The 14,537-nt window shown below is 35.1% G+C and overlaps 1 protein-coding gene across 1 annotated transcript in view; it reads left to right on the forward strand.

Annotated features, from left to right (window-relative positions):
• LOC127437471 (transcription factor Maf-like) overlaps positions 1 to 14,537 on the forward strand; it is a 127,819-nt gene that overhangs the window by 11,590 nt on the left and 101,692 nt on the right. Inside the window, exon 2 of the mRNA XM_051692412.1 lies at positions 2,302 to 2,369. Within this exon, the coding sequence (XP_051548372.1) occupies positions 2,302 to 2,329 (28 nt within the window). The 3' untranslated portion in view covers positions 2,330 to 2,369. The remainder of the gene's footprint in view (positions 1 to 2,301; positions 2,370 to 14,537) is intronic.

Below are 14,537 nucleotides of genomic sequence, written 5' to 3' on the forward strand. Positions count from 1 at the left end.
ACACATAGGTTTACATTTCAACTAAGTTTAAAGCTTCAAAATTTAGTAGCGTGTAAATTTTAACTTAGTGCCCGTTTACTCTGTAACCAGTCTAAGTTGTAACTTACACATGACTAAAAAAGCACCAAAGTATCATAAAAGTATAGTCCTTATTACTCGGTATGTTCCAATTGTTCTAAAGCTATATGACAGGTTTGTGTAAAGAAAAGACCAGAAATGTGTTTTGAGACATAATATTTTGAGGATTTGAGATAGTACTGACTTTTGCTGTATAAAAAAGAGGACATTTTGGTACATGAAGGCTAGTAAACGATGACTATTCCTTTAATTGTAAGTATGAAATTGTTTGCAGAAGAGACTGTGTGTGTTGGTACTGTAGGCATTGGCCTTGTGCCCAGCCTGTGTTTTACCTGCATCTCAATGAAGCTGGCTGGCAAGGTGATTTACTGACAAGGTGTCTCGGCTGCAGTCTCTCTCTCTCTCTCTCTCTCTCTCTCTCTCTCTCTCTCCTCCTTAACCAGCGAGTCAAAGCGACATTGATCTCTCAGCCAGGCAAGGTGACCTACAGAACAGCACTTCCCAAGTCTTTCTTTTCTCGTCTTCATCTCTCCTCTCTTTCTTTTTTCTCAACGTGGAGTCAGTTGCGGGCAGTGACCCCGGCGAGCGATGTCATGTCCTGTGGCATAGAGCGCAACAGTGAGGAGAATATGAAAACGCGAGTCCTTGAGGTGCTCTGTGCCACACGCGTATCAATAAAATGCCTCCACGAAGTGTTTCACTGCAGTTGGCATTTCCACAACACTGCTGGAATTTACATTTCTTTTCAATAGTTTGCGTTCCTTAGCAATTTTTTGCTTTTACTACAGTAACCATAGTTGAACTATAACTCTTGTAGTAAAACCAAAAATTTACTATTGTTCTACTACAGTAACCGTAGACCATAGACCATAGATTTTAATCATGATATTCATGGTAAAACCATAGTAATAATATAGAAAATTATCCTGATATTAATATCCTAAAAATATTAAAAAATTATTATGTGGTTTTACTAAAAATTCCATAGCTGAATTATGGTTACTGTAGTTAAACCATGATTAATTTTCATAAGGGATGGCTAAAGCTATACGAAGGGAACCAAAATAATTGCGAGGGAACGCAAATATTATTGCGAGGGAATGGCAATTATTTTAGAAAATAAACTCCACCTCTGTCCTCCGAACCACATGACTAGCATGCTGTATTGTGTGCAAGCCCATCTGAAGCCATATGATTGCTTTGTGTGAGGAACAGACTGAAATTTAAGCAGTTAACCTCTGGCAATCGTGCCCTCCAAACTAGCTCTCAAATCTCATTTGAGCTTTGCACAGATTCAAACCCAGCACATTCACAATACACAAAAGAACTCATGAAGTGTGTGTGCAGTTTCTTCACCTTTGTCTTCTTCTATGGTGTCGCAAATACTAGGTCCAACTGTAAACAAACCAATAGCGGTTCTAGCTTGTATGGCGCCCTGGGCGAAACCCCTTTTGGGGCGGGTTGCCCATGCCTAAATCCGCCCCTGACACAAACAAAGTGTATTTTGTGAATCTTTTTAACTGCTTAATAGTTTGTTCACAACTAAACATATATCCTAAATTGGATAGATGCAGTGTTTTGCTTTGTAATCTTTTGGGAGATATTTTACTTTGAACACGAATGTCCTGAGGAGAGCATGTGTCTGCTGTGGTGTGAGGTTAAAGTTCATTCTGCAGTGATTACAGAAGAGAATGAATGGCTTTGTGAACTGATCTGGGTCGAGGGATTTAACAGGCTGTTTTTAGTAGCAGCAGTGCTCTAGAGGGGACATACTGTATGGTAGAACGAGTGCTAACTTTGTTTAACATAAGCCTCACATACTCATAGATGAGGTTGCAAACACATATTTAGGATTTGGGCACAAAATGTGATAGTTTCAAAACCAGCCAGTGAAAATCTCATATTGGTCAACAACTAAATTAAAAACGTTTTTTTCTTGTTGAATTGTTCACGTAACTTGTCTATGTGTCTGTTTGGGAATATATTTAGCATTTATTACATTTTTATTTACAATAATCAAAAGTAACCAACATAATTTTAATAATCTTTAATCATAACTGAAGGAAAAATATATAAAACATAGAAAATAACTATATAAATTCCCCATTGACATTTTCTGATTGATAGTTAAAATGTTATAATTATGATTTTATATTGCTACAGTATATTTAGCAAATCTCTCTTCAAGTCTCTCTTTTTCTATTTCTTTTTTTATCATGAAAGGACATCACGAAAATTTCTACACCTGTGATATGACCTCTGACCCCTGCCCTTTGCCCCTGCAGTCTAAGGTAAGACCCAATGCTTTATATTATGTGCAGTTCAGGATTAGGATTTTCATTATGTGTGATTATTTTTTTTATTTTTTTATTTTTTATTTTTTTATTAATCCCCTTTTCTCTCCAATTTGGAATGCCCAATTCCCACTACTTAGTAGGTCCTCGTGGTGGCACGGTTACTCACCTCAGTCCGGGTGGCGGAGGACAAGTCTCAGTTGCCTCCACTTCTGAGACAGTCAATCCGCGCATTTTATCACGTGGCTCGTTGTGCATGACACCGCGGAGTCTCACAGCATGTGGAGGCTCATGCTACTCTCTGTGATCCACGCACAACTCACCACGTGCCCCACTGAGAGCAAGAACCACTAATTGGCACCAGGAGGAGGTTACCCCATGTGACACTACCCTTCCTAGCAACCAGGCCAATTTGGTTGCTTAGGAAACCTGGCTGGAGTCACTCAGCGCACCCTAGATTCGAACTTGTGACTCCAGGTGTGGTAGTCAGCGTCAATACTCGCTGAACTACCCAGGCCCCCTCATTATGTGTGATTATTAATAAAAAAAAATAAAAATAATTCTATATAAATAAATATGTCTAAAATCTGGATTCCCATATAAATCTGTTTTTTTTTTTTTTTTTATGTATTAAGAGTTTAGTTTATCTATGAAAACTTAATACATAACAGAGACAATTAAAAACATACAGATATTGTGCATACTGTTATTAAATTAAATACGTAGTAATTATGTAATTGTTATTATCGTGTCTCATCACAACTGTACAACATAATTTGTGAAATGAACAAGGATGAAAACCCTACATATAATCTGATGTGCAGTGTATTGTGATGAATTGGATGTCTTGTCGTATCATAAATTCACAAATGTGGTAGAGCGCTTGTGTACAGGACTTATACTCTCTGTGAACTTATACTTACCAACAAGATTACTGGTCAATGGATAACAGGCATGTTAGAAATGAAGAATGGTTAGTTTATGGTCTTTGTAGTTGGAATTTTGATTGGGCAAGTTTGTCCAGGGTCACAAACAATATAACTTCAGCCTGGAGCAATTGAGATTTTGTTCTGTGTATAAATTTGTGTGTATTTTTAAGTTTGTGTGGCAACTGAGGCTTGTAGTAGGTATTGTGGTATTTTTCTGGTGAAATGAACTCTAGAGGCAACACAACAACAATGACTTTTATTCACTTTCACACAAATCATTAGCAAAACAGCAGATTATGACTTCATAAACACTTACTTTTAGCTCTGTTCCTCACACATAGCTATCTTCTGAAATCTAAACACTTTTTATATTTTATTTTATTTTATTTTAACGTTTGCATTACATAACTGACTACAATTACATGCTTGTTCAAGTGTGATCAAGTTGTGCAATAGCTCAACTGAACAGTATTGGACTTGCAATGTAAAGGAATGGGGTACGAGTCCTGAAGATCACAAGAGTCGACACGTGAGCCGAAAACATCATAGAAGCACCACAAAATAACATGGCTGTTTCAGCAATTGTGATTTTATCTCACAACACTATTGTTTAGGTTCAGGGTTTAGGGTAGGGAGGTTGATTATGTTGATTTAAAACTCAATAGAACATAAGCTTTAACCTCATCTGTTTTGGAGAACATTTAACTCGCTTTTAGCGCCACACAGTGGACATTTCATCTCAGAACTGTCGCAATACATGTAAGGAACCAGGTGATTTCATTTAGCAAAAATTTTGCCACAGTCGCACAATTTTCACGAGATCAGGCTGGTAATTTCTGTACTACTAGCGTCACAAAACAGAACTGGAAAAACAAGTTTTCAAACATGTTTCCCAAACACTCTCTCAGTCTTCCATTGGTCATTCAAACAGATAGTCCCACCCCAAACTCAAGGCATTGGTTGAGGCAATGTTGCTGTGTCAGTATGGATGGGATGTTCAAAAAAACAAAGTAATGTTTTGATAGCATCACAGAGTAAGTGTTTACACTTTTTCAGAGGAATCAACCTACAAACGACATATTAAACCAGGATAGGAGAAAGTATTTTAACAGCGAAAAGTTATTAACTGGTCAGCGGAAAAATATATATATATGTGTGTGTGTGTGTGTGTGTGTGTGTGTGTGGTTCTCTTGTTTTACTTATTACTGTTGTTCTTTTGGTGCATTCAAGTCATGTCGGAATAATCGTATTTACGTGTCAGCCTGATCTCACAGTGATATTGGAAAGAGTAGGTCAACTTAAAACACTGCCCCCAGTGGCCAAAGCGATAACTGTTGTTGGGTGTGTAGGCACGTGTAAGCTTGCAAAGCTTGTGAAGCAAGTTGTTTTTAGCTGTGCAGGCTGTAATACAGTGAAGAGGAATGCATATTTTATCAACTGAACCCCCCAACCCAAACCCAAAACCCCAAACCCTAAACCTAACCTTCATAGAGTAAACATTTAACGGGGGGAATGCAACTTCAGAATCACACTTGTCATAGATTAAGCAAACGAGATTACTTCCTGGTTTCAGCATGGATACAAACCCAGGTCTCTCACACTGCTGACGCAACGCACTGCCCGTCGAGCCAAATGCACGGAAAACACACTGAAACCTATGTAAAAATGTCTGGTGGGAAACGTCTCATGTCAGTGAGTCGGCATACTGTCGCCGATCCTAGGGTACCATAACTTTCTGAAACAGCATGCCAACTTCCTGTGTGATCATGTTGTATGTGTTGAGCACACATGAACACCACCACAAAGTCATAATTATGAGGGGGAAACTTGGGCTTTTTTTGAGCTCCGACTTTCTAATTTGGCGGCGTGAAGATTTATGAATCATGGCAGAAACAAATTGTTATTGGTAATGATTCCGTTTTACTTTACTTTGACTGTGCAGTTTCTTTTGTATGCATTGTTTGTACTGTTAATGAACAATAACGATAAAACTTGAAAATAACGATGAAAATAAGAATCATTATCTGGTTTATGCAGTGACAAGTGTTTGCAACAAAACTACATTTCCCATCATTATACTGTATGTGGCTGCACTAGTTTGATAAAATCGATAGATAAAGCACTAATTATACACCTAATGTGTGGCTTTGCTCTTAATGTTGTTGCATTGGTGCTAAAAAGAGGTTATTGCCTTTGCTAGTAGGTGAAAAAGAGATGTATGAAATTGCTAAAACAGGTCCATTCTTTCCGACTAAATTTACTTGAACTCACATCGTATTTACAATTTCCAACCTCGTAATTATGAACTTCCCAGGAGAACTTGAATGCATCGGCAACATTCAGTCACACATTTTTACAGCAACGGAACATACAGGTCACGACACAACGAGAACACAGGAAGTGACACGTAACGTGTGTCTTTGTTTTGTTTGCATAGGACACTTTCTTTTGTGTCTTTGGTGGGGTTTTGTTGTTATTTTGTAAGCAGATTGTCAGGACATTAAATGCCTCAATCATACCTTCATCCTAAAGGGTGCACCCAAAGATGAAAATGTTGTTATCAAATCCCAGTTAATGCTAAAATCGTACATGTTTCTCTTCCATTATATATAAAAGGAGTTTCACTGAATATCCAATCTGTTCTTTTCTATACAATAAAAGAATAGGCAATATCCTTCCATGCAGCATCCATTGTGTGTATCCACACGTTTTGTGTGTGTGTGTGTGTGTGTGTGTGTTGAATGTAACCAAAACCAGTAAGGATGTGAGTTATATATGGCAGGAGCTCCTGAAAACACCCGCTCACCTCGTATGGTTAAAAATACACCCAGACTCAAGGAGAGACGGTACTGTACAATCCGCTCTGACACACGGTTTGGTTCAAACTCATGTAAGGCATCCCACATGCTCTCAATTAACACCACGCTGCACACGCAGTCCTCATACACACCAGGACAAGAAAATAAAAATAGGAGAAGCTCTGACTGAACTGCCCACGTGCTGGTTTTGGGACGTTTAAACATTTCTTGTCTCTGTATCTTTATGAGAATATTAGTATTGTTTTTGTTGGATTTCTTTGATCAGTGTGCATATATTTCCACCAAAACGCAGCACTCTAAGTCATTAGTACTTCCTGTAGCCTGTAGCATCCCTTTTTCTCTCTCTCCTTCTACCGCTATGCACATTTACTGTGTTTTGCCCCTGGTCTTTCCTTTAACAGTCTCTCTTTAGTGTTTTATGTCTTGTATTTAATTAAAACTCGTCTTAATCTACAATTTAAATAGAGAGAAATAAATTTGTGGGTCATTTGATGTCACACTCACAATATTATTGTTGTCCAGACCTATAATATATAATGCAATTCATAAATACTATGCCTATAATACACAAATAAATAAATAAATAAATACTGAGGATTTTTGTCTTATTTTCCAGGTAAAAAATAAAACAAATAAAAAAAATAAAATTATATTATATATATATATATATATATTAAGAAGCAGCAGAATGCAATTTTTTTCTTGTTATAATATTTTTTTCTCCTTATAAACGTTACTATTTTTTTAAAATTATATATATATATATATATATATATATATTTTATCTTACGTCATTTTGCTTCTCAAGTAAATTTATCTTGTTTCAAGAATGTTTCGATTTTTTTTTTTTTTACTGGAAAAAAAGAGACAAAAATAGTATCGCAATGTGCGCTTTTTGTATGATGAACATTTCCAACCATAATTAATTTTAATATTTATCTATGTATTTGTTTTGGAAGATTTACAGTAAAAAAAAAAAAAATGTTTAGGTGGTCTAACCATCTTAAGACCATAACAAAGAAAAAATCCCATTAAAAGGCCGAAATTTTCAGAGAAAGAGAGAATGAGAGAATAAACAATTATTAAGAATGTGGTATATTATATTACAAGTATAGACCTGATGTACAAATACCTGCATTATTTTTGCATTATAGTTACAGTATTTATTTATTTATTGCAGGTTTTTTTTTTTGGGGGGGGGGGGGGGGGGTAATTGAAATTTAAATAAAAAGTAACTGAAATGTAAATAAAAATAATGTTACAATGCAAAAAAAAAGGGGGTTTCCATTTTGATTGTTGAGGTGAAAATCTGACCATGTTCTTGACAGATTTTGTGAGATTCACCCATATTTCCCACTCATCACATTCCTCACACCATATCCCAGAGGGAAACAACAGTATTGGTATTAAGGGATATTTACAGTATACAGTTTACAGTTTTATGAGGTCGTATGGCTTGTGTTTTACAGTCATTTCAGATGGCAGCAGTGCACAGTTACTCGTATAGTCGTGAATAAGCATCTGTCTGTTCTCTGGTCAGTTCATCCGTCTCCGGACCGGGCTAGAATGAATGTGTCTGTGACAGATGTCTCATCCATACCCCTCTCTCTTCTCTTCTCTTCTCTTCACGAACCCCTTGCTGTTATTCTTTTTCTCTCAGTACCCAAAGCTGCATTTGATGGCAAACATTTCCAGGGCTACAGCACAGGAACAGGGTGCCTCTTCGCCTCCTTGTGAGCTTGACAAATAACTTCTGTGGCCAGAAATTGCTGAATTTTAGCTTTCTGCCGGATGACATTAATTCTGTGAGCTCTGTGGGAACTAACTATCATAAATAAATAAATAAGGAAATAACAGGGCTGTGGCAGGGGCCGCTCGGCCATTATAGGATGTTTCAAAGCACACATGCGTTCATGCCCCATTTGTTGACAGATATGGAGGCTGTTGTGTCACATATCTGCTGTAATTTTGTATTTTGTAACATTTTATTGTTTATTTTTTATTTATATTGCACAAATACATGGTCTTAGTCTTGTAAATGTGAGCATGCACACACACATGCATATATAAGGCCATAATATCTATAAACTAGACAGATTGTGGGTTTATTCTCTGATGTCATTTCTTACCCTACTACGAACTAATTCATGATGTCACAGCAGTGGGTTATTGTGTGTTTAAGAGACATCTATAAACAATGCTCCCATGTTGCACTACCTTAAGGAATGAATAAAAACTCATCTTTTTAAAATCACTTATACTTAACCAGTTTAACTATATTTATATGTTTATATATATATATATATATATATATATATATATATATATATATATATATATATATATATATATATATAAATAAAACACTTGACTGAAATGTTTCTCATGATCTTTAAAATCTTTTGATCTGAAGGCGTATGCTTAAATGTTTGAAATTCGTTTTGTAGGCAAAAATATAATTGTATTTCATTATAAAACAAAAAAGTAATAAAAAAATTTAAAAATAAAAAGTTTTTGAAATTGATGACTTGGACCAAATAATAAAGAAAAGCAGCCAATAAGTGCCCAGCATAGATGGGAACTCCTTCAATACTGTTTTAAAAGCATCCCAGGGTGACACCTCAAGAAGTTGGTTGAGAAAATGTCAAGAGTACATGTCTGCAAATTCTAGGCAAAGGGTGACTACTTTGAAGATGCTAAAATATAACACAGTTTTGATTTATTTTGGATTTTGTTTAGTCACAACATAATTCCCATAGTTCCATTTCTGTTATTCCATAGTTTTGATGACTTTACTATTATTCTAAAATGTGAAAAAAAAAAAAAGATTATAATAAAGAATGAGTAAGTGTTTCAAAACTTTTGACCGGTAGTGTGTATGTATATATATATATATATATATATATATATATATATATATATTTTTTTTTTTTTTTTTTTTCGGTGTGTGTGTACATCTTGTACTTATTTTTTTATTTTAATTTTTTTGCTTGTTTGTTTATTTCAAATTATGGATGTTTATTTATATATTATGTATTTATTTTATTTTGCTTTTTCCATTGTCATATATATGCGGTTGTATATTTGTTATATATACTATATACACTACCGGTTTTTGAAACACTTACTCATTCTTTATTATAATTTTTTTTTTTTTTTTTTTTTTTTTTTTCACATTTTAGAATAATAATAAAGTCATCAAAACTATGGAATAACAGAAATGGAACTATGGGAATTATGTTGTGACTAAATAAAATCCTAAATAAATCAAAACTGTGTTATATTTTAGCATCTTCAAATCTTCAGTCATCCTTTGCCTAGAATTTGCAGACATGTACTCTTGACATTTTCTCAACCAACTTCTTGAGGTATCACCCTGGGATGATTTTTAAACCGTATTGAAGGAGTTCCCATCTATGTTGGGCACTTATTGGCTGCTTTTCTTTATTATTTGGTCCAAGTCATCAATTTCAAAAACTTTTTATTTTTTTTAATAAAATTTTAGTTTTATAATGAAATAAATTAATATGGTGGCACAATTATATTTTTGTCTACAAAACTAATTTCAAACATTTAAGCATACGCCTTCAGATCAAAAGATTTTTAAGATCATGAGAAACATTTCAGTCAATTGTTTCAAAACTTTTGACCGGTAGTGTGTGTATATATATATATATATATATATATATATATATATATATATATATATATATATACATGTAAATATATATATATATATATATATATATATATATATATATATATATATATATATATATATATATATACATATATATATATATATATATATATATATATATATATATATATACACACACACCGATCAGCCACAACATTAAAACCACCTGCCTAATATTGTATAGGTCCCCCTCGTGCCACCAAAACAGCGCCAACCCGCATCTCTGAATAGCATTCTGAGATGATATTCTTCTCACCACAATTGTACAGAGCAGTTATCTGAGTTACCGTAGATTTTGTCAGTTCGAACCCGAACTGACAATGTCTACGGTAACTCAGATAACCACTCTGTACAACTGTGGTGAGAACTCTGAGATGCGGGTTGGCGCTGTTTTGGTGTCAGGAGGGGGACCTACACAATATTAGGCAGGTGGTTTTAATGTTGTTGCTGATTGGTGTATATATATATATATATATATATATATATATATATATATATATATATATATAGTAGCACTTTGAGTATGAGAAAAGCGCATTACAAATAAAATGTATTATTAATAATAATAATAATAATAATATTAATAATAATATCATATATTAAAAAACTGGCTTTGAGTAGTTGATGCATTTAAAGTTATATATATATATATATATACTTTTAATGATATAAATCAACAATGCACGCACGCACGCACGCACGTACGCACGCACAAACAGCGCTGCCGCGTGCATCTCTCTCTTCTGCCGACTGATGCTTCTGTCTGCCTTTTCAGGTTTCCCTCTGCCTTCATTATAACAAGACACAGGTGTTAGTGATAATGGCAGCCCAGGTGACGAGCCTTACCGCTCTCCCTCTCCCGCAGACAGATACATGACCACGCCTCCATCCCCACAATTTATATACAGTATATATATATAGCACTATAAAGACAAGTGTAACGGGAGGGACAATTTATGCGGTAGCGGATTATGAATGAAAACAATGCACCATTATTCTTATTAAATGAAATTCCTATTTATTTAATGAGCTCTAAAGTTGTATATAATACATTATATACATAATACATTGGGCATTTTTACAGAATTATTACAGCAATTATAAATTATTAATACATTTCATTATCAATATATTGAATTTTCATTTTCAGATGGATGTGATTTCATCCCTAACCCCACAAAAATCTATCCTCGCAATGATTGTATAATTTCGACTGAAACCAGTGTGTTATCTCAAACGGCTGCACAACCTAAATTCTTGTTGATATTTTCATGCCACACTGAAGTCTTAATGTCGTAGTTTAATGCCGTTGTACCTTATTACACTTATCTTCACAGCGGGATGTCCTGACTGACCTAAAACTGCTCAGTCCACTCCATTTTCTACTGTTAAATATGTACTGACCACCTTATCATCATCTCAGATTCATCACGTCATTGGTTGTAGACTGAACTCTGATAACGCATCACAGATCACATACAGCAGCTAAATTGCATTCGGCCTGACATATAGCTCCTGAATTTCACACTTATGCAAGTTATTAGCAGCAGGAAATATTAGTCAAAGACAACTGCAAAAGTGAGCTGCTGTTTTTGAACTAATAAAAAAGAAATGAAAAAAAGAACAGGATACTCTTATAAGCACATAACTATGTAGCACACACAAAAATGTTTTTTTAATTTTTTTATCAGGTCGATTGAAAATAAATACTATATATATATATATATATATATATATATATATATATATATATATATATATATATATATATATATATTAGTATTGAAAGAAATAAGTGTACTGATAAAGACAATTTCTCTTGAGTTGAGAAATTGAGTTTTTCCCTTTCAAGGAAAGTCAGTCCACTCGGCGGCCATCATTGAAATCCTCCCAGGCAGCTATTTTCTACATGCGGCATAAAAGTACAGCTTCTATCTTCTTGAATATGGAAAGACTGAAATCTCCAAAACGGTTGGTCAAGTTTATGATCAAATAACATATTTAAAATCACCAGTAAACTCTCACAACAATGGTATCATAAAGTGCTTCTTTAGCTCAGATCAAACTAAAAAACACTATTTTTCAGACTGGTCCAAAGGTGATTGTCTCTTTTAACTGCAAGGCAGGACTTCCTCTTCTACGTCTGCCATATTGGGCATCCCAATGTCTCCCATTCATTTCAATGCAAGTGCTCCATCTCTAAACAGTCTTGGTTTGTCAAAATGCAATCTGCCTTTTCCGCAAAGAATATATGCAATAATTTTAGTTTTAGATTTTGCCCAAAACAAGGTATTTTAGAAGGCATTTTTTTGTGGATGAGAAATACTGTAAAGTTAAACGTATATGTGATAAACGTTAATTTTGTCAACTTCTAGGAGTACACTAGCATAAAACGGCATTCACATCATGTTTTACTTTCGGAATGTGACGTATTTCTGAATAAACGAGAATACTCAATGAGAACAAAATGTAGGATGGGCTGAATTTTATCCATCGTGAATTGAATGGATGTGGATTGTGGAGGTCTGCTTTCTCCTAAGGCATTGCCAGCAGTCAATTTTGAGAATTTTCTTTTTTTTTTCTTTTTTCTTCTTTTCTTTTTAAACCTGGATGTGGAAGTTGAAGGTCAAGCACACTCTCAGGAGCATCTCCACATATTCCAATGCTAATGCTTATTTTTCTAAACTATTGTTACAGTATTTGCTATTTTTTATTACATTAGCACTAACCAGCACTAAATTACTGTTTTAACTACTGGCAAGATTTTAGAAGGGCTGCATTACCAACAACAGTAGTCTAAAACAATGCCTAAATAGTTATTTGACTGTTGGTTAACGTTAACCTAAAGTCATCACATAGGTAGAACAAGTTATTTCAACGTCATAAAACATTTAAAAGACAACCTATTTTTTTCTTCTTTTTTTTTTTACTTAGAGTAACATGAACCAATGATTTGTGCACAATGAGACCAGGACCATGTTTTAATATAGTAAATAGGATGTCATGTTCAGTCTTTAGTGATGCGGACGTGTGACCTCTTGTAGATATACCTATTGTGACACGCTGAGACTTTTGCCTTTAAGGAAATCCAATAGCCTGGAGACAGTTGACATGACCTGTGTGACTCCAGCCTGACAGTACTGCTTTATACAGTACCTGAGAGAGAGAGAATCATTGTACATTGTATATGGTCATGCCAATAAAGCTAATTTGAATTTAATTGAATTGAGAAAGTACAGATGCAATATAAAACATGAGATGTGAAAGGATTGGGGAAAAAAGAAGCTCTGATTCAAATAGTGAGCCCCAGGGATGGTTCTAGGGTCAGTAGATATTCAGGGCTTAGCCCAGACGTGGATACACAAGGGGCCTTCCATTGATTAAATATCAGAATTTAATACACTTTATAATAAATGCTTAAATGTTACATCTGTGCGGTGTCATTTACTGTATATAGAACATTTTTAATTGTTACTGAAACCAAAACTATAAGGTCCAAATAACTTTAATAAGGTTCCATTTATTAATTACTGCAGGTCCCATTCAGATATGTGTGACGCTCCTGTTCTACCCGCTCCGTACGGGACTCGAGCCGTTGTCTCCGGCATGGGAGGCGGGTGCACCTCTTGTGGTCAGGAGAGTGAGGTTTATACACACTGCACAGCTATCTATCAGTTGGCTCCCGTTACACTCACCCCCCTAAACCTCACTCCCATCCGGGTCATGGCACCATTGTGACGCTCCTGTTCTACCTGCTCTGTACAGGACTCGAACCGGCGTCTCTGGCATGGGAGGTGGGTGTGATAACAAGGAGGCTGAAGGCTACAGCCTCTAGCGTCAGTCGCTAGTGCACCTCTTGAGGTCAGGAGAGTGAGGTTTATACACATTGCACAGATATCTATCAGCTGGCCACTGTTACATATGCTCATAGATCAGAAGTTGCATGCTTCAACACTATTTTGTATTTTGTCCCTTTTGGCTTTCCATAGTCCAACACACATTGTGTTGGTACAATTGAATTTTTTTTTTTTTCGGGGGGGGGGGGGGGGGGCTGCTTTTATGTTAGTTTAGAAGATACCAGGCTAAAACAGGTGCTTATAAATAAAAAAATAATTTTGCTAGATTTGCCAAAGTAGCGAGGTTCATGGCATCATATCTTAATGAAATAATTTGGCAAAAAACTACAATTTCCTGGCTTGTGACTTAAAATTAGCAAATTCCTCAAGCACATAATATTTATTAATCTTGGCTGGTGAGGTCCTGGATCCTGTTCTGTTTTACTGAAAAAAAAAACAAAAAAAACATATCAAATTATTGGCCTGACAAAATTATTTTTTTGCCCTTTATACAACTTTCCATTATTGAGTCAAAGCAGATTTTTATATTGTTGGGGGAACTCCCCTAGACCTCTGACACAATTCAAACACTGCGTAGGCGTGCTCCCAACGTGAAGACTGTTCTAAATATTAGACAGCACCTTTTTTTAACCAAATTATAAGGCAGAATCGCACATATCATTCTCGGATATGTAATATCAGAATCGAAAATTCCATTCAAGATGGCAAACAAGATTCAATATGGAAAAGTATAGAAAAAGGCTCAACAAAAACATTTAAGAATTAAAAATTATCTATTTCACCCAGTATACAGTATGTCTGTGCTAAGTGCTTGTCAATGTAGAGAGAGAGAGAGAGAGAGAGAGAGAGAGAGATGTAGT

Source organism: Myxocyprinus asiaticus, chromosome 48, assembly GCF_019703515.2.
Source record: "Myxocyprinus asiaticus isolate MX2 ecotype Aquarium Trade chromosome 48, UBuf_Myxa_2, whole genome shotgun sequence".
In the NCBI taxonomy this organism is placed as follows: Eukaryota; Metazoa; Chordata; class Actinopteri; order Cypriniformes; family Catostomidae; genus Myxocyprinus; species Myxocyprinus asiaticus.